Here is a 22,314-nt window from a genome sequence, read left to right as displayed (position 1 = left end):
ATGCCACAAGATGATTATATATTGAGCAAATAACGAATGACTCTTGTATAGTCATTGAATTTGTACCTGATACTGAGCATGAAGCTGTAGATATGTTAAAGAGTGTTTTATATTTGAAACATTTGCAAAAACTCTTTATTAGCTTTACTTTTTTAAAACAAAGTAATGGTAATGGTAATACATTACTTTAATCATGTAATGGTAATGTAATGCATTACTTCAAGAAAATCAAGTAATGGTAATGGTAATTTAATGCCCAAATTCATGAAGTAATGGTAATGTAATGCATTACTTTACAATGTAATTCGCCCCAAGCCTGGCTGACACCTAGCCTCAAGTTGAATTTTTAATATATTAAAGATATAATATTGAAACAGTGTATGAATGTGTTGTTCTGGGCCAGGTAGTGAATATAAATATAGATAAGAAGAAGTAAATTTACTATTAATAATAATTATAGTTATAAAACAATGTCTTTTTCTTCTTCTAATACAATGGGGAGTTAAAGACCAATTAAAATAAAATACAATGGTAAGTACAAACTGCATTCGTATTTCAAATACATGGGTTTAGTTCTCAAATGCAATGCCAGCATCTTTTACCTTCCAGACATTGGTCGTACAAGCAATTCTCTTCCAACATTTCTTAATCAGATATATCACACAGTTTACCAAAAATTCAAAAATCTCCAACAGAGACAATAGACTTGCTCCCAAAAGAAGTCCCATCTGACCGCCAATGTTTGCTGTAAAAGAAGATCAAGTGTTTGAAACTTATGATACACTCAATTAGATGGAACCTTGAGTAAACAACTGTAAATGTTTATACAGATTATCATTCTTTATCATTGTGTTTATGGTTTTACCAGATGACCAAAAAATGAGTGACTATCTGTAACTGCCTACAAAACGCTTACTACAAATTATTGAAATTAAGATACAATTACCATACCATATCCATATTTTGTTTCAATAGATAGTTTGGGTTTCGTTAGTAACAATGCTATAATATGAAACAAAAATTACATGTCTGGGAGTTTCCAAAAACTTGAACTCTTTTCCTTTTTAAATTGCTGTTTTAGTTTTCTCGACGAAATAGACATATAATATACCTTACATATTCTAAGAATAAAAATAATTCATTTAATGATGGGCTGATTTGTATAAAAGGTTTAAAAATTTGTTGACTTCTTGTGTTGTTGGATACATTTCCAAGGATTTTAATTTTAAATTGCAAAAAATTCTAGATCTTCAATAGTAACTCTAATGACTTTGATTCATAAGTCAAGAATGTGTGTTAGCTTACGAAGCTGTTGCATCTTACCCCTTAACACAATTGAAGATAAGATTTGGTCTCATACTTATTATTTACTTCTTTGCATGCAAACGGTATGCAGTCCACGCATTTAAAAAATTAACCCAAGTTATCCTAAAGGACATGTGAAGTCGATTGTAAACTACGAGAAATTCTAAATAGACATGGTTCTAATACTTCAGATTTCTAATTATTTGCTAAAAAATAATATAATTTGCATAAATTAGATTAATAATATAAAAGTTTAGCATCTGTGAATATGTAGTCTTCGTGTGTCAGGTCCGAAATCTAAAGAATCGAGAAAATAATAACAAAAAACAAAAACAAGTCATTTAAAGGTTATAATGAGGGTTCAGACGAATTCTACAAAAGATAGTGAACCGAATACTTACACAATGTGTCTTTTTCAGATGCATACACGGGCACTTGCTTTACGTCATGCACTTTCATTTTATCAAAATAGATATGTACTTCTTTAAAGTTTTCCCTAGAAAAAAAAACCTGATTATTAATTTATATCTCTTGTTAAATTGATTCGTCATAATGAGATGTAATTTAATTATATATTTCAGCAACAATGTAACATTAACATATTACAACTCTTAACTAAAGCAGACTGTTATAATTATAGTTTACAGGCAGGTATTAGCAAGGTAAGTTTATTGTTAACGTATAATTAAAGACAAATACACTTAGATCAGCATTCGTAAACTATAGTTTACCACCGTTAAATAAGGTTTTACATATAAAAACTATAGTTAACGAATCTTCCCATGATAGAAGGTCTTTGATATTGCCTTTCCATGAGAGAAGGTCTCTGATATTGCATTCACCTGGGAGGAGGTTTTTGATATTGCCTTCCCATGGGAGGAGGTCTTTGATATTGCCTTCCTATGGGAGAAGGTCTTTGATATTGTCTTCTGATGAGAGGAGGTCTTTGATATTGTCTTCTAATGAAAGTGGTCTGTCTTTAACCCATATCAAGATCTTGAAAAGGTGTATCTGAATTACATACCTGCATGTAATCAAACTGTATTGATTTTTTTTATTCTAGTGGATAATGAAGTATTTTTATAAACATTGCATTCAAAAGCAAAACAACAACAACATACTAGTAGCCACCAAAACAGAGTCATTCTTTCCAAGGATGAATAATCAGTGTATAGGAGACTATAAGAAAACTATAAGAAATATGAAATAAAAAATGTGAATTACCTGATATATTCTGTGGAAACACCCAATCGACTCTCCATAAAAGATCCAGTTTCTTCTGACGGGAATAGAGCATAAGAGACTCTGACGTCATAAGTTGTCTGCTGACAAGGTTGTGGAGAATAACAAGGTTTAGGAATACTTGAAAACGTTGTGTCTGAAAAAAAAACATGCTCATGCTTAATAGTTTCCTCATACACACATTGGAAATTTGAGTAGGCAAAATAATAAATAGTGTTTTAAAATGCCATCATCAATGGTGTTTCTCATTGTCATCGCATCATTTATTACAAGACAAATGGAGAAAAAAGTCTTAATAACTTACTTGACATGGAGCTAGTGTTAAAATAACACTGATAGAATTGGTAATGGGAACAAATGGAGTAATTCCCTGTAAAAATAAAAAGTGTCACTAAATGCCAGTAGATTCAATGATTCAATGATTCAAATGATGACTTGGCCTTTTGATATACTTTAGAAAACTTGATGAATTTTTATAAGATACTGTCACTTTTAGGAGACAAAATTCACCTAAACACAAAATGGCTGACCTATGGAACCTAGTGGTACACATCCACAGCGCTGATATGTATGATCAGCTTTACACTTTTGGTTACAGGCGTTCATACTGTATGGACTTGGATGTACAGAGTTAACGAAACCATAAGACGCAGTATCCACGCAGTACTCATCACCAAAGGCTATGAACGGTTTACCAAGATAAGAATGCTGTGGAAAGAATTACATCTTATGGTGTATAGTTTAATCTTACTGATGGTAAAATTTCAGACTACATAGTATGTAAAAGTGCTACTTCTTTTTTCAAATACAAATTTTGTGATCATACAGTTGTTATGGAGAGTGTTGCCAGTGCCAGTGTGCCTGGTGGGACGAGGAATCCATTTTCCTCTATGGCTGGATGTTCACCGGGATCATGTACAGCTGCCTGAAAATTACACACAGCGACACTCAAGAAGCATATTTTATTGACATAAAACTCATGATTGCTAACGTTTATGATTAAAAGTTGTTTACTTTTAATCCTTTGCTGCAGTCTATGCTTTGGTAGTTCTGGTCGTTGTTCACGTTCAGAAAAGCAACGAAGTTCATGGAGTTTCCAGTAGAGGTAGTAGTGACTGATCCATCAGCATTCCACGTGTAACACATTCCATATCGGGTCACTTTCTCTTCTACATCACCAGTTACATCTACCTTGTCAAACAAAACTTCCCTTATAACCCCAAATGGGTTCAAGGACTCGTACTTGATATCGCTGTTTGTCCTTGGTCTGAAATAGCCGTTGTCTTGGAAATAAGGGTCTGACCAATTGATTGGTCCGACAAAAGAACTCAGACGGGAAATTGCCAAGACATACTCAACATCTCTGGGGTCTTTAGCAACTTTTGACCTGTTGTAGGGACTCATATTACAAAATGTAATAGCAGGGAACTGCATAGAGGAAACTCTTTTCACAAAGGCTGACGTCATGGATGGATATTGTTTGAATATAACATATTCATTATGGAGGAGATATACAAGATAACCAGTGCAGATTCAAAACGCAGCCAACCATATCATTCTGGGGAATAAAAACAAAGAATGCATACATACCTACATTCAAGGGACTTTTGTTTTCAAGAATAACGGTCAAATAATAAAGTTGCATTTTCCCCCAATTGAATTTTTTGTTTCTTATTTTCAAATCAAACACATACTAGAGTCATATCTTTAAGAAATATAAAAGTTTTGGCTTGTATGCTAAACATTTTCCAAAGAAGATGGGTGGATAAGGCATGTAAAATGCCCATACGCGGTCGGATAGGATACTGAAAAATTAAAGTATCAATAAATCTGATGGGTTTTTTTTAAAAATCATTGAAAACAATATATATTTAACGAATCATTGATTTTAAACCTATAGGTATGTTCAATACTTGGAATATGATGACTTAAACAGGTGTGTACGTATCAAAACCTGCAAATACTGCTATTTTTTAGAACTTCATGGCATTTTCTTTTATAGAGTAGGTCTGTGCTCCATATTTTTCTCATAGTCTTATTAAGGTCTATTGGAAAACAAACCGATTTCAGTCAACAAAAACGTGGAGAGATGACCCACTATACATTAAAAATATCATTTTGTATCCCAACAATTGAACGTTTTGAAAAAATTATACAAGTCCGGTAGTTCGTGGCCTTAGTCACACATAATATTTAAAAAGCCCACTTTGTTGTGTCTGAAAAGGCTCAGTGATTAGAGCACCTGGCATAAGCTAACCTTATATATCTAGGGTTTTTATGTTACGGGTTCGATACCACCAAAATTTTCGACAATAATTTTTTCTTAACAAAAAGTTAGATATATTAAAAACTGACTTATAGTTAGAAATTTTGCTTTTGCAAAGTTTTATTATAATATATTTGAATAGATTTAATCGGGGAAAAATAAATTCAAAATTGTATTTCACTACTAAACCGAATGGGCATTTGCGCCATCTTATTCCCCCATCTTCTTTGTGGAGGACCCTAATTTACTGCAGACAAAGATATCTTGTTCATTTTGATAGAAATCTCGCCGAGATTGACGACATATGTAAAGTATGTTTCACAAAAAAGGGTAAAATAATGCGACTCTATTTGTACACGTTATTATATAGATGTATAATTGATTTTGGCAATAAACAAAAGTAAAAACAATAAGTTGTATTTTCAGTTTTACAGAACTTGCGCTTAAATAAAAACAAAAATAACACGTACCCACGAACGCAATGTTGCGATGTTGCGAAGTGACCTATACCATGCATCGTGCAGTTCCTCTGGAAACTGCTAAACAGTTCCAATAATGTCCTTTTCACTTCTTTCGTATTCTTCTTATTCATTTTATTTTTACTTTTTCTTTGCAAACGAGACTCTTGTTCTACTCCTTGGTACACTTTTGTCAATATTACCAGAATTTATCAGTTGTGGTTTAAATACCTTCTAAACCCTTTATCTATCCAATTGTATTTCATTAACTATTCATAATTTGCATATTAATCCCGGGTTCTATTATTAATGAACATTTAAATTCTGGACTGTAATAATAGTTTAATTAACCATTTACTTGTACAAGTGTTTGTACCTCTATATAAAAGCGACATCTATATATAATTCAGAGTGAGCATCAATGAGAGGGGGGTCGCTCATTGTGTTTGATTACACAGTTGAGCGTTGCTCACCAATTCATTAGAGAAACAGAGAAAATATTTTGTAGAAAATTTGATCAAATCCATTCAGAATCAAGGTCAATAAACACTAAAGGCATTGCTAGTGGGCCTAGATTAATAATTCATAATTTATATAAAATATGTCAGTAAATCCATTAATTAATAACACCTCCCCGTTTCATGTACCGGGAATATTTATACATATTTTACCTAGTTATAATCGATACCATATATATATATACTCAAAGTTTAAGTATCTCACTCTTCAATGTTTTTGTATAAAGAATTTATCTAGAACTATATCATTAAAACATTTAACCAAAAAAAAACTTTAAAAATACTAGGAAAAAAGGGGCAGTGTTCATCACTGAGTTATGGCGCATTTAATTTGACCTTTCTGCGCTTATATCCGTCTGAGTTATGGCGCGTTTATTTTGACCTTTTTGCACTTACACTGCAATTTTAGTCCACTTACATTGTATTTATAATTAAGCGGAATTACGTAGTCAATTATTGATTTTAATTATACACAATGAACAGATTAAATAGAAAGATTAAGAAAGCATTCTGTAAATAGTGCTGCGTAAATTTTTTTTTTCGTGACCTTTTTGAACTTAGTAAAAAAGAGTAACAACTTGATTTGACATAAAAGATTTTCGAGTGTCGAGATTCTTTTATTAAATCAAGGCAATTTGTCTGGATAAATGCCTTGAATATAATATTGACATAATAAAACATGGGGAGTCAGTGATGTCAAAAACTTATAGAAATTAGTAGAAGGGTAATTAAAGGTAAAATTTTCGAAAAAAAAATTGGCCTTTAAAATGTTTCAATATATATGTATGATTTATGCATAAAGACTAATAAAATATTTAGATTTGATTTCTACATGTTAAATATTGCCTTCGGAATGTTTGCTTGATAAAAAACAAATTTAATATTATGAAAAGTTGATATAAAATTGCATGATTTTTATCTTTTTCTTCTAAAGCAGCCTTTCACACACAAAAAAAGTTCCCCGTAAAGCTTAACATCTGGTTATTGATTTTAGATGGATTCTCTTAAAGAACATTGTGTAAAAATGATGTGATAATCTTTCTGTGTTGATTAAACAAATACAACCATACACATTAATTATGATCACGTGCGCAATGAACAATAAAAAAAAACGTGACAAGTGGAGATACATTAAAGATACTGTAAACGTAATACATTTGGTTTTGTTTTATATTTAGCGCTTTTGGCGGAGTGCGGCTTTCACTAAGTCAAGTACATCGTCTAATACCATGCATATATGCATAAGAATAGTCACATTCAGGGATACGCTTATTCAAATCAACGCCAACTTGATCGAAAACCCGCCAAATATAGTACACGCCAAATATAATACGTTTACAGTAAATTACCTGTATTTTATAATTGTTATTATTGTGAAGTGAGCTATTCAGAGGTGTTGTGAACTATCATTGATGTTCAGTTTCACAGTTTGGTATGCTTTTTTTATTACCAAGTACATTTACTTGTATATTACTAAAATTTATATTGAAATCTCTTGCTAGTAAAAGTACCAATAATAGTTACGTAATTAATGTTTTACACGATGTCAATGTTTTAACTTGATAGACAAATTTAATGCGTTAGTCAAATTTTTTTTTATTAGATTAGAGAAAGCGGTAAACTCTAAAAATGCAATATTCATCTGTAAAAACATTAAAATTTCATTTACATTTTGACAATTAACGATAAGCTTAAATGAAATACAATATAGCATACCTTGCAACAATCTGATTACACACGGGTAGCGTATTAGAACAGCTGATTTTTAATCAGATTTGACCTTGCAAAAAAGTTTGACAGAAAACCTGCACAATTTCATCAAGGATTCAGTGCGAGTTATCTTTCTTGTTCAAATGAACATTGTAGCAAGCTTGCTCTGTATGTAATGTAGGGTTCCAGGGACATTTGAATAAAATAGTTGATCAAATTAGAAATATATCAAGTCTCTATTAGTTAATGATAAATATTGAATTCTCATACAGATTTAAAATCTATGAAGATGGTTTAAATTGACCCAGTGATTCCACTGAAGATGATTGATATCTTTGGCTCAGATGAAATAAAACAGAGACAGTTGAATGTGTTTTGGAGATTTATATTTTACTTGTCACATAACAAACATTGGCTCATGACAAGATTAAAATGTTAAAACTTTGCCACATCTCTACTAACGCATCCGTGTTATTGTCTTATATAAGTTCCACTGATTTTAGCAAGATTATCTCTTTGAAAGACTTGTAAAAACCAACATCAGTCATCTCAAAATCTGACTGAAAAATTACTCTTAAGACTAGAAATATATAAAAGATCCTTTAAATATATTGCACATGTAGAAAATGCCATAAACAAACTGATATGTTAACTTTAACATTAATCTCATCCTCTGAGTGAGTTGTTTTAACTTTTGGAATCACATGATACAGATATTAAGGTGGAATAACACATCATCACAAAATGGCTGACCGCTGATCGAAACGACATTTCGTTTTATTTAAAGGATTTTGTGGACTAAAGCATATAACTTACTCCATAGCCGAGTGGATAAAGAACCGGACATGTGATCCGTACATCCTGAGTTCGAATCCCGCAGGAGCTTTTGTTGTTACTTACTGGAATAATTATTTCAGATATTAATTTTTATCCCCAAACTGCAAATTTTTCTCTTATTTGACATTTGTACAGTTTATTTATCACTATTTCTTTCATTATCAAAAAATTTCCTGTTAATTTGAGGGACTTTTTCCAGGTGTGTTATTCCACCCTAAAAGCAGTTAAATACTTGTCATGGGAATTATGATACAGTAAATCTTTGCCCAAGGAATGTTCTACAAATCTGTGATTTGTTGATTGTGAGAAAAAAAACCCAACATTTTTTGGTGGTTAAAAATATAACAATGAAAATTAAACTACATAAAATAACTCAATCCCAATTACTTCAACACAAACATTTGACACAACAAAAAACCCAGATATGTTGATGAGCAAATTTTGTTATAAAATCAATGTCAAGAGGTTTTTGATTCCAAAAAGCATGAAAAGCAAGCTCTGCTCCTAAACAACCATGAATATATTACATGTAGGATTGTTTTTCAAATCATCATGTACCAGTACAGTTGTACCTTACATGTACCTATAACTAGTACATTAAAAACATGAAAATCAATTTTCCCACGATGTTGGGTAACAGGAAATTGGTACATGTTTTATCAAGTTTCGATCCTATAATATCAATATCATACATGCATTGTTAAACCTTGTTATCTCAAATTAAACAGAGCCAAGCAAAACCTAACTAGGCTGTAATGTATTAAGAAACATTGTGAATTCTAAATAAATTCAATTCAACATAGTCCTGGTATTTGAGAAATATTCAAGATAAGGAAGTTCAATGTTATATCTTCTCTAACTGTTTTGATTGAGTTCAGTGCATAATGTTGGCATACGGAAATATCACGAACTGTGTTTTGCCACTCTAAGCACAAATAAAAGTTCTTCATTGCGAAGGCACAAAAAGACAACTGAAGGCAATATGTACAACTACAGTCAAACTTTGTTATCTCGATCTAGATGGTACTGTTTAAAATTTAGAGATATCCGAGTATTCGAGATATCAAGGGTAAAAATACTTTAAAAAAAAGTGGTTGGGATATATCACTTCGACATATCCATTGTATTCAAGATATCAGTGTTCAAGATATCGAAGTTAAACTGTACTATTATATCAAAGTTTTAGAGCTATGTTGTTTTGACTGGCTTGGCCTAGAGAATACAGACTGTATTATCGATCATCTCTTTTACACATATGAATCATGATCTCTTACTGTGTAGCTTTACAACAAATAAAAAACCAAATTTTTACAGAGACAATTAATATCATAAATTAATGTAAAAATAAGTAGGCATGCAAAGCAAGAGTTGTTCCCATTGATGGACATGTTGTGTGGCACATAGCTGCGTAATCAATAACTTAACTGATACAGAGAAGTCATCATCAAAATCAGGCTTCAAAAAAAAAAAAAATCCAGTTTAAAATTTGGAATGTGTATAAAATTGGATCTGCACCAAGGTGGTGAAGGGGGATAACTTAGAAAAAATAAATGCATTGCTAATTACCAATTTCTATCAAATCTACAGAAATTAGAGTGATCATACAGATATCATAGGGATAAATATCCCTGCAGATATGACTTTAAGTATCTAAGTAATTATTGAGTATTCCAACCAAAATTTCCCTGCTGTCATTCTTCTTTGTTATGATGGATTTCCAGTATGATAAATGCTGCACACAGTGTAAAACGATTTGATACTAATATACCACACAACAAAAACAGTTACCACATTTACAGTACATTACAATATTTGTTTACTTTGTAAATCAAAGTACATCAAAGTAAACTGGTGCAGACTCTATAAAGCATTTCACCTCTCGCACATGTATTCTTCCTTTCACTTTTTTGCTCAGCATGGAAATGATAACTATGCGTACAATATCAGTTTTATGGCAGTACAAGAACATCTCATCGAGCACCTAATAATAAAATTTGGCTTAGCTATAATACTCATATTTAGGATCTAACAAGGTGTAAAAATAAAGATATAAAATAACTAACATTCTTTAATTCTGAGATCCTTTAAGGCTAAAAACCCATTGAAAACCTATAGTTTATTTTGTTAAGTAGCTCTGCTTCAACAAGGCTGTGCAGAAGATGTTTTCAATGATGGATAAAATGCACCAGCTGCAATGAAAGACATGAATGACTAAAAATATTCACAGGCTTTGCAACTATTCACATAAATATTCTATTAAAATATATAAATGGTATTTTGTGACAAACAATACCAACATAACATTGTAAGAAATAAAGATGGGATAAATTTTTCTCTCACTCAAGATGTCAGGCATTTTTCTGCAACAATGCACCAGTTGGCATGATCATAGGTAGAACTTACAATTCTAACATTAGGAACCTGCTTTGAAATAAGTTTTGACAACTCCCCATCTTTAAATACATGATAAAATCTGCTAAGTTCTGTAGAATTCTTAAAAAATTCGTTTCTAATTGCAGGCGAGGAAGGCACAGAAGCGGGGGGATAAGAGACTTGAACTGGCTCTGTAAATTGGTTCACCGTTGGCAAGCTGTGAGAATGTTGGCGAGACATGCCAATAACCTGAGTTCTTGTTTTAAGACTATCTGTAGACATGTGATCAAAACGTTTTAGAGACTGTAGTTTTGAAGGTGATATGTCAGACATGGAATGCTTAAGTTGTGCACCATTAGGTCTTGAAAGTTTGGTGGATGTTTGATGACCATGAAAATCACTGGCTTTATCTTTCATGCAAATGACCCCTGTGTCTGGGGATTCATTGCTCAAAAAGACTTCTTCTGAATCCTCTGAAGTAATCTCCTTTCTATAGTTTGGACAACTGCTCATTGGAAACTCCCTCACAGCAAAATCACTTACATCAACATCTTCACTTTCACACAATGGCATCTCCAATTTTGGCTTCTTCATTTTCGATGACTTCCCTTCAAAGAAGTTAAGAAAACTCTCTTTGATTGAGGCAAATAATGTCAACTTATTTTTCTTTTCTTTCACACTGTCTTCCATTAAAGCATATGATTTGTTATGCAAGTCACTATTCATACAAAAATACTGGCCAAGGCTTGGCTTATGCTCTGGGCAAAGGTCACATATGAAGTTTGATTTGCTTGCATTGTTATCCTGAAGATCTGCAGAAAATTCATGTGAAGAACACAAATCCTTTGCTTTGTTAATTCTTGCATTTCCTTGTTTACACTTATCACTTTGGAATCCATTGGTTTCAAGATCTCCGGAATGCTTTTTCAGTAAACTCTCTTCTCTTGCTGTTGATGCTGAGACTTGAGCTGTACTTTGGTTTCTTAAAGGTGGGAGAGAATCATCCAACACTGGAATCTTAGCTGCCATATGATGACTAATGCGTGTGTTATGAAAGGATGAATCCTCCACCCTATCAATATAGTCCTGTCTGTATTCAGATGCTTGTCTCTGCTCGTTTTCACTGAGGTAGAACATACTGGAGGACATAGCTTTTAGTGACGCTTCAAATTTTCTACACTCTGCAGCCAAAACACTGGGCATCGTTTCGTCATGAGACTCCTCCCCAGAAAGTCCCTCCAATGAGCTAGGGAGGGTGTTACACCTGTGTTTCTGAGTAAACTGAGACCTCTGGGTGACAGTTCTCAGGTACGCCTGTAGCTGTGTCTCGTCGTGCTCAGTGCCTGGGTCTGAGAGTGTGCGATTTAAGTTTTGGATTGACTTTCTGGAGTCCTCTGTGTCTATTGATGACTCGCTGTCTGAACTGGCATTGCTGGACAAATCTAAGGAGCCTGTAGACAAAAAAATTGAAAATTAAGCAGAGAAACAAACACTTGTTGATCATGAATTTTTTCAGAATCAAGATAAAAGGATAATGAATGTCCCTGTCCAATGATGTAAGTTTTGAGAGTGAAAGGCTTGGGTTTTCATTAAAAAGCAGGCAGTGACCCAATCTTTGACTGCGTAGCTACTGTGGAAGGGCTGCTTTAAAGTATTTGATGTATAACGACCACATTTTGTACCTTATAAATGAATGGTCCGATATTCTTAATCCTGTTATCATTTTGAAGGTGTTATCAAATGAAAATACTCCACCAAAGGAATTTTCAAAATTTTGATTATGGTCCAACCAATTACACCTTGAATTTTGCATTGAAGTCTATAGGCAATGTATGGTTTATTAAGATATTTTAAAAAAATAACTTAAAATTTGTAAAACTCTTTTTGTTAATACATGCATAATCTTTCTCTTTATTTAAATATGAAATAAAATGAATCATTTACCGCAGATATTATGACGAAATTAAAATTTTCTTTTTTTCATCAAGGGGAGATAACTCTTTAAAAAAATTAAAGTGCGAAATGACCGGTTCCTTATATGTTGTCTGTCATGTGAATTTAGTTCATTTCACTTTCATAGTTATCAAGCAATACATATTTAACTAGTTTAAAATGATTCAAAATTGTTCAATATCCCTTCATTATACATTGAATACCTTAACTGAAGCAAAAGAGCTGCATTCCCACAGAGCTCTGCAGACTTACAGTGCAAAGGTGCTGTCTGCTGTACTTGAAGTGAAACTTTTGTATTTCTGCATAGCCCCTGTACTGTAGATGTACTCTGTCTGCTTTTACAGGAGCCAACTTTCAGCATATGGAAAATTGAATGTTTAGTTTTATCTTTTAAAAATAATTTGATCCTCACCTGATCTTTTGTTGCTTTGATTACCATGCCAAGGAATCAAGACATCTTGAGCTTTAAACTGCAAAACAAAACATTCAGTTCATAAAATATCATTATATTAAAATATTGGAATGTATCTTTCTTATGTACCGGTACACAGAATTCCAGTGCAAATTAGAAATACATCATAAATATTACGATACATAAATACATAATTTTTTGTTGATCAATGATATTGTGGTTTCATCAATATTCGTTGAATACCAATTTTCGTGGATTTTGTTTTTAAGTTTATCCATGAAATTAAATGTTCATTGAAGTGCAATTTCTACTATCAATTGTATTGAAAGGATCATTGGCCACGAATTTATGTATCCTTGAACATGTGATTTTCACTTTATCCTCGAAAATTGATACCCTTGAATATTAATGAAACCACAGTAGATGAAGAGATTAAATGTTTATCACTATCCTTATTTTTTTCCTCATTGAAATTCTTAAACTTAATAGGATTTAACTCCCTTTGAATCACTGTTCGTATAAAGAATCAAAACTAATTTGTATGAAATCTGGTTAAATTTTGAAAGCTCTCATACCGCCAATAAAAATTCTCAGCACTTTTCATGCACAATTAAAGTACATTAATGCATTGCATATCATGTCAAAATTTGGCAAAGGCATGCATTCTTGTGCAAAAGAGAACAGTAATCAATAATAAAAGGTCAAAAATTAATACACAGCTACAGTACATGTACATTTGAAGGAATCAGTTTCAGATTTTTATTAAACCACTCACTTTTCGATGTTTCTGTTCAAAAGCCCATACATAAATCATGATTTGACCACCCGGCCTAAGTAATCGACACATCTCCTTCACAGCTTGCAGTCTCCGACTCTGACTGGAGAAGTGATGGATGACTCCGATGGAGATGACAGCATCAAACGCGCCATCTCTGAAGGGGAGAGTCAGATTGTCGGCCACCAGTACCTCATGACCCTTCTTCCTTGCACCTTCTACCAAAGGTGTGCAGATATCCACTCCGATTTTTGACACCTTACTGTTGATGTGGAGATATCGACCACTACCACACCCTGTATAAATTCAAAATGTGATCATCCAATATTCAATGAAGGTACCAATTTGAATGAACTTTCTAACAAGACCATTGTCCACTAATTTATGTATCTAGGTAGTCAATTTCACTGAATCCAGGAAAAATTTAGACCCATATTAGTAAAAATAATAATGAAACCCCTGGAATAATATACGGTATGACATGTTTATTACAATATTCTGATTATCTCATTGAAACCTGAATTTTATTCTCTAAGTCATGTTCTTATATCATGTTGCTTTTGCATTTTTTGATTCAGCTACCTATATCAGCAACTACAGAACCAGGGGGCAAGTCCTTGAGAAACCTGCGGACATTCGGCCAAGCCTTCTGTGAAATCTCGCTGAACTTTGGAGCAATCTGGTCGTACACATTGTAAACATGTTTTCTTTCCAAGTGAAGGTCCCTGTGTTTTCTGACATCTCGTACTGGCATGGTGAGCACGAGTCTGAAAGAAGTCGATTTCACTTGACATAATAATCAATACAATACATATATGATACAATCTTCAAAGCTAGATTCTTCCACGAGTGACATGATGGTGGGTTATCCATTATTCTCAATTCAATATACAATTATAATGTCATAATGCTGACACTACCCCCCCCCCCCCCCAAAAAAAAATATAAAAATCAATGATATTCTCATTATTTATCTCTCTTTTCCATCTACTATTCTGCAAAATCAACAGAGAATGAATACTTTAGGCTAAAGTACCAATAAATTTGTTACACATTAACACTAATAACTAATAACCCCCCCCTCCCACTTAACTGTTTTTGCTTAAGATTTTGGTACATTGTTGAGTTCTTTCTTTTTTTTAATTTTGCTAGCTGGAAAAGAATGGGTACCACACAGAAACAGATAATTAAGAGATAATTGATATAATATGAATGCAACAATGGTACTTGCCTCCATCTAACTACAGCTGTGTTTCAGGTGTTGCCTTCTTTTCAAACAATACATCTCAGCATTTATCCATGCGCTTGGCTCAGGTTAGCTTTGTTGTCTCACAGGCAGCCTGGCTTAGTCCCCTGGTAGCTCCATATAATATCTATAACCACATCATGACAACAACTTCAACAAAAACATTAATTCTGACAGTCAGAATTACTATTTCTGTTTATATTTGTTCAACTATTTTGAGGTCCACCTTAATTATTGTATTACATACTGGTAGGCGTGTGCTATACAATGTCCCAACACGTGACATCTTGAAAAATGATCGGATATCAATGAAAACACAAAGATTTGTACCGGTATTTCCAAAGGACAAATATGGATGAATTGGATCAGTTTGTAATTCCCTAACCTTGCCCCAAGCTAATTTGTCTGAAATAAATCAGTATAGTACATGCTCTAAATAGCCAGTACACCGATTAAGTGGGTACTTCGACATTTCATGCATGAAAAGTGAAACCTTTAATAAAAATAATGTATCATAAAATTCTTAATGAAACTGGAAGATGAAGGATTTTCCTTTCCATCCAGATCTGATATCTCTTAAATAATGGAAATAGCCATGACAATTGGTTTTCTTTCCAAGTTTCAATGAATAATCATTTCAAACAAAAATTTTCCAGGTAAAATTTAAAAGATACTAGTTCATGCGTAATAATGACTGACATAAATGGGAATAATTGAGAGAGCCTTTGGAGCTATTACTCTGAGCGTGCTACATAACTATTAAACCCTCACAATAGCTCTATCTGATATCACTCTGGATCCGTGTGTGTTGTGACAAAAAGTCTACAATAATTACACTAAACATGTTTCTCATAATAAAATCAATCTCCATCCACAAGCTGGGAGCAAAAAATTAATTTGTACACTTTATTTCCATATCCTGCTGGAGTTCAACCGTGCTATTGTGGTGTCGGTATTGAGGTTTTTATACACATGAGCACGAACTGCGACAACCCGGTGGAAATCAAGATTTTTCCTCATCAGGATATGCATAGCTAGTCTAAACAAGGTTATATTGGTATTAAAAATTTTTGATATGAAATCAACTTCATATTTTTGAGAGAGAGGATACAAGAATTCAAAAGATCAAATGTCTTTTTGAAATCTTATTTCAATCAGTTGAGAGAGGGAAACGTGGAACCACACAAATTTTGGTTGCCTGACATTAATTTACACAAAAAATGCATAATAGTACCGGTACATACTAAGGACTTCAACTTATTAGCATTTGAAATGTAATTAAGCTTGTGCTTGATTCTGGTAATTCAATTCTTTCACACACTAAAATTTTAATCTAACCCCTAAGATTAAGCCTTAGATGTAACATACATTTTCAATTTTTTTAATATTGTCCATATTCATTTAGATAGTTACCGGTATTGATAATTAGCTACAACTAGTTATTTGTAAAGCAGCTAACTACATATACCAGGCTGAGTACAGTAAAACACGGTTATAGCGAAATGCTTATAATGAATTGACGCTTACAGCGAAGTGATTTTCATTCCCCGTGACTATATTACATGTTATAAACTTGACGGATATAACGAATTACGCTTATAACGAAGCAAAATCACCCGTCCCTGGCACTTCGTTATAACCGTGTTTTACTGTATGTTACAGTCAAATAGAGTATTCACAGTACCTATACAGGTCTAGGCATGCTTTCATATTCCATTAATTAGGCAATACTATCTGGTAAGTTTAATTAATCATGAGAATAACATTCTACCAGTTGAACTGACAGGGTCCCAAAATATCAGGAAACAGGATTACTGATTGCGTAGAGATGGACCAAAAATCAATGCCAGATTGCATGGGATATGCCAAGAAGACCCATTTTTAACCCTTATCACACAAAACAACCCCTTTGCTAGAAATAGATTAATTAGTTTAATGAATTTCAAACAACTATGGTCAGAAATTTCTGGGAATCCTATAAAAAAAAAGAGAGAGTTTTAATTTGTTGAAAAAAGTTAAGACAAATTGTCTGTTTAAATTTTAATATACCTACATTGCTCCTTTAATAAAAAAAAAAAAGGCTGCACAAAGTAAATTCTCATTTAATGTCACCTTCAAACATGAAACCAACCTACGAGTCAGGGCAAACAAGTTATTTTTATTCAATTATACATTGATACAAATACAGTGAGTATTCAAGCTACATATACCCAGTAGACTAGCTTTTTAATGATCTTTCCTGTGGGTTAATATAAAGACAACCTCATTGATTATCCAATATATAATCCATAATGTGCCCTAAAAATTACATATTACCGGTACTCATATTGCAGTATTTCAGTTGCAAAAAGTAAAGTCAAACTATAAAAGATAAAACTGAAAACAGTTTGATTTTTTTAAATGACAATACGTTGTTTCTCCTAACCTACACACATATGGGTTACGTTAAACAAAGAAATAACTTTGGACAGCCTAACTTCCATCCAATTGTAATATACATTTCTTGTTGACTCTACAGAGCTATCCATGCATGTTAGTAGAATGTCATTTTTCAAGGCTATATCATCATCTTGTTTTGATAGATAGAATGATTTAACCCTACGGCAAATGTCTTCATACTCAGTAACGCAAAATTGACTGCGTGGGTAAAATCCCACAAATCAAACCTATTTTCGTAAATAACAAATCTAAATCTATGAACTAGCTGCCTTTGATAATGGGTTCAATATTATGAGATTTGGTAAGTATTCTCAAATAGATGAAATGAATGTCAAACGAAGTCAAATTTCTTTGTCTATACATCAAATTATTAAAACAAATTGAAAAATTGTCAACAAACACCCCCATATATGATAATAAACAAAAACCAATTTATACAAGATAAATTTTTATGTAATTTTCTTTTTCCATTAAAGAATATGAGGATCGATCAACTTGCATTACTTTTTACTATAATATTATTTTACAGCATTAAAGCTTAACGCATCTAATCATTCAGATCCATAGAAAGGTAAGGTGATATAAGGCTACGTAATTCTTACATAAAAAGTCAACTTGGATAAAACTATCATACATATGCCGGTTATAAATCCAAATCAATATAGACTAGAGCTCTCTTTGATATGAAAAAATCAAACTTTACTTACCACTGGATTTTGATTTGAATCAGGTAGAACATTACACAGAGGATACTTTGGTTTTCTCCATTGTACAGACTACCTACATAAGATAGTACATAATCTATAATATCTGTTTCCATGGCAACATTGATGTAATGATTCTCCAGCAGAAAGGAGTGCCACTTATTGGGTCATACATAAAAACTTCAGTATCAATTTTTACAAATCAATAAGCTATAAAAACCCACAACTGATTTTATCAAATCGATATTCTGAATCAATCAAAGCATGCACTCCTTCAAAAGTACAGAAATAATTAACACTTAGTGGACTGTAAGAAAGCTGCCGACACCAATAAACAAGTTGTTTGTGATAAATGTTGACAGGAAATAGGATATAATCAGACCTATTTACGAACACCTTAAGTACGAGTTCAGTAGCAGTTCTCAGACCAGAACCAGTAAATCTAGCAGTCATGAAAAATACGCAATTTTAAAAAATATGCCGATTTTTTCTCTCTCTCTCCTGTGCACTTCATTTCTAACCCTCAAACCCGCGATGTGTTCTGCCAGAATTAGGAAATAAAACCATCAATGAGTTAATGTAACTAAACCATCAACCATGTTATTTCCTTTTCAGGCGGCTTGTCTGGGCACATAGAGAGTATTGATATCATTGATTGTATAACTTCTTTACATGATTAAATTGATGTGTTAACAGACTGGCTTATTTAGTCCATTTATATCAATCTTGATATAAAACCACCGGCACAACTCAAAGTATTGAACCTTTCTATTGATTCTTCTCCTTGTAATTTAGCATCCTACATATAGTCGCATTTCAATACCATTTGTCCACAGATAACGCACAGAAAATTGACAAACGTATGACATACTGCTATTATCTCCATTTCTCCTTTACAAGCATTGCTTCCGATGGAAGAATAGACATTATATGATACAATGTGTGTATCCATCTTTTATCAAGTATAATGATGTATAAATGTAAGTCTCTATAGTAACATCCTCTCAGAATGTACTGTATTAGTTCTATCAGATTTTTACTCTAACACATTTTCACATTTCTTACTAATTAAAAAACAACAATGTGCCAAACAACCAGTTACACATGTGTTGGTAACATCTGATGTAGTACCGGTATATACCTAACATGTTGCCACGGAAAAGACACCAGATGGGCAATTGACTGATGTAACAGATGCAATATATCTATCAAAAAGACACCTTGACTGATATCAAGGATACAGCAGCTAAAAGGGTGAACAGCTTAAAAAGCCAGCTAATGTGTTTTACAGACACGATTAATCCTTGAAAACACCAGGATTTACATCATAGTTGTTGGACGTCCATCAGCCTTTGGTGGATGTGTCCAGTTTTCTGCATGTCATTGATTTCTAATAACTGCTCTATTTCTGTAAATCATAGATATCTTGGTATAACTATAGATCTGTACACAACTGATATCCAAAAACAATTTATCTTTGTATGTGAGATATTTCCCCATAATTTAGGTACACATGTACTATGAAATCTATAAATCTGAAAACGACTGAAACCGTTAAGTACCATACATCTCTATTTTAGTATGTCTAATAATAGTGTATACACATACAATGTAATCTACTAGTATATATCTGTACACAACTGATCTCTATCACTGTATGTCACCGATGTCTTGGCATCTTTGTATGTCATTGAAATCATGGTATCTCTGTATGTCACTGAAACATTGGTATTTCTGTATGTCACTAATACATTAATATCTCTGTATTGCACTGATACCTCTGTATCTCAGTATGTCTCTGATACATTGGTATCTTTGTATGCCACTGATACATTGGTGTCTCTGTATGTTTTTGATGCATTGGTGTCTCTGTATGTTACTGATATCTTGGCATCTCTCAATGTCACTGATGCATTGGTATCTCTGTATGTCACAGAAGAATTGATATCTTTGTATGTCTCTAATATCTTAGTAACTCTGAATGTTTCTAATATCTTAGTATCTCTGTATGTCACTGATATCTTAGTATCTCTGTATGTCACTGATATCTTAGTATCTCTGAATGTCTCTAATATCATAGTATCTCTGAATATGACTGATATCTTAGTATCTCTGTATGTCACTGATATCTTGGTATCTCTGCATGTCACTGATATCTTGGTATCTCTGCATGTCACTAATATCCTGGTATCTCTTTTTGTCTCTAATATCTTAGTATCTCTGAATGTCACTGATACATTGGTATCTCTGTATATTACTGATATCCTGGTATCTCTTTTTGTCTCTAATATCTTAGTATCTCTGTATGTCACTGATATCTTAGTATCTCTGTATGTCACTGATATCTTAGTATCTCTGTATGTCACTGATATCTTAGTATCTCTGAATCAATGTCTCTAATATCATAGTATCTCTGAATATGACTGATATCTTAGTATCTCTGAATGTCACTGATATCTTGGTATCTCTGCATGTCACTGATATCCTGGTATCTCTTTTTGTCTCTAATATCTTAGTATCTCTGAATGTCACTGATATCTTGGTATCTCTGCATGTCACTGATATCCTGGTATCTCTTTTTGTCTCTAATATCTTAGTATCTCTGAATGTCACTGATACATTGGTATATCTGTATATTACTGATATTTTGGTATCTCTGCATGTCTTTGATACCTTGGTATCTCTGAATGTAACTGATATCTCAAAGCTGGTATTTATGTATGTCACTGATATCTTGGTATGTAACTGATATCTTGGTTTCTCTGAATGTTACTGATATCTCTGTATGTCACTGATAGATAGGAAAGTTGCTTATTTTTAAATACCTCATTCTGTTTCAGATTTCTTCATATACCATGTATACAGGCACTTTTCAGTTTATTTTGTTACATTTTAAAAGTAAGCAAAATAAATCTTAAAAATACTAAGATGGTCAATTATATGAGCTTAAAATCATGATAAATTATTGGTTTATTATTATTAGAGGTCATAAAATGATTAATTTGCTTACATATTTTAATCAGTTGTCATTCTGCCCACCTCATGCAATTGACACCAAAACATTTTAGTACATTTACTACTGTTAAATATTAACTTTGTACATTCAAGTAATAATGGGCATATCAATATTTCAACAAAATGATAATCAGATATTATGACTGATCATATTGTTCTGAATCAATATTTCAACAAAAAGATGTTACTTTGAATTTTAAAAAAAAATGTTTTGCCTTTTTTGATTTCTGTATCTCATCAAATTTTAATTGCAGCATTGTAAAAATCAAAATTGATATTTTATTTCACATTTACGTGAATATTTATACTTGAAACCATATCTTAATTAAAGAGAAATCGATTAACAACCAACATACCATACTTTAAAAACTCAATATAATGGTTAAAATGTCCAAAAAAAAATTTATTTGAGTTGGGTTATTTTTCATTCTGCAATCTGTCTGGGGAAGTAAAAATTAACTTCATTTTTTTATTTGTGTCAGACTAATAATTTTACCATAATTTTTTTTTTTAAATTTGATCTGAAGAGTGTTTCACTTATAACAATCACACTATACCAGGTTACTTGAGATCAAATTCATAGACGAAAATATTTTTAAAATTTCAATTTGTCTACATTATTACATCATCGTAATGTATTACAAAATTATGAATTTTTCATACATTTATTTTCATTTGGTGACTTGAAATGAACTACATTTAGTTTTGTTACATGTTTATTCATATTTAATCACAAAAAGCGTGGACGTGTCACCTATCATAATAAATAATGGAAAAGTACCCGGTTCAATTCAATGGACATTACGTACTACATTACCTGTCTATTCAGTTGTTGGATGCTCATTTTTTTAATAACTTATTTTTTTTTTCATCATACATCACATCAATAAATTTCAAACTGCAGTTGTTTAAAAAATGAATATCATGGTAAAGTATTTGCATTAGCTTACCTGGAGAAAAGATGCTCTTTGGTTCACTTCTTTGTTTCAGAATCTATCAATTCGTTCATAGTTTGTGTTACGAAAAAAAATATGTTTTTCTTAATTTACGAAAATTTAAAA

The 22,314-nt window shown here is 32.4% G+C and overlaps 2 protein-coding genes across 4 annotated transcripts; both read right to left on the bottom strand.

Moving 5' to 3' along the window:
- Nucleotides 1-569: 569 nt before the first annotated feature.
- LOC128191353 (acid-sensing ion channel 4-like) lies at nucleotides 570-3,951 on the bottom strand. The gene is made up of 6 exons (XM_052863422.1): nucleotides 3,562-3,951; nucleotides 3,374-3,472; nucleotides 3,078-3,255; nucleotides 2,530-2,683; nucleotides 1,707-1,801; nucleotides 570-745 (listed from the first exon to the last, which is right to left on the bottom strand). The coding sequence occupies exons 1-6, from the start codon at nucleotides 3,949-3,951 to the stop codon at nucleotides 570-572; spliced, it is 1,092 nt and encodes a 363-aa protein (XP_052719382.1).
- Nucleotides 3,952-7,874: 3,923 nt separating this feature from the next.
- On the bottom strand, nucleotides 7,875-22,257 carry LOC128155753 (uncharacterized). Of its 3 annotated transcripts, XM_052817601.1 has the most exons (8): nucleotides 22,204-22,243; nucleotides 19,563-19,646; nucleotides 18,242-18,314; nucleotides 15,081-15,222; nucleotides 14,432-14,616; nucleotides 13,850-14,145; nucleotides 13,075-13,132; nucleotides 7,875-12,160 (listed from the first exon to the last, which is right to left on the bottom strand). In XM_052817601.1, exons 5-8 carry the CDS (start codon nucleotides 14,601-14,603, stop codon nucleotides 10,677-10,679), a joined length of 2,010 nt encoding a protein of 669 aa, XP_052673561.1. In that variant the 5' UTR covers nucleotides 14,604-14,616; nucleotides 15,081-15,222; nucleotides 18,242-18,314; nucleotides 19,563-19,646; nucleotides 22,204-22,243; the 3' UTR covers nucleotides 7,875-10,676. The 3 variants fall into 3 exon arrangements, with proteins under 3 accessions (XP_052673561.1, XP_052673560.1, XP_052673562.1); XM_052817600.1 differs by lacking the exon at nucleotides 19,563-19,646 and having other exon boundaries at nucleotides 22,204-22,257; XM_052817602.1 differs by lacking the exon at nucleotides 22,204-22,243 and having other exon boundaries at nucleotides 19,563-21,414.
- Between the last annotated feature and the right edge of the window lie 57 nt (nucleotides 22,258-22,314).

The sequence above is a fragment of the Crassostrea angulata genome, chromosome 7 (assembly GCF_025612915.1).
Source record: "Crassostrea angulata isolate pt1a10 chromosome 7, ASM2561291v2, whole genome shotgun sequence".
NCBI lineage: Eukaryota > Metazoa > Mollusca > Bivalvia > Ostreida > Ostreidae > Magallana > Magallana angulata.
This window is presented reverse-complemented; position numbering and strand designations above follow the sequence as displayed.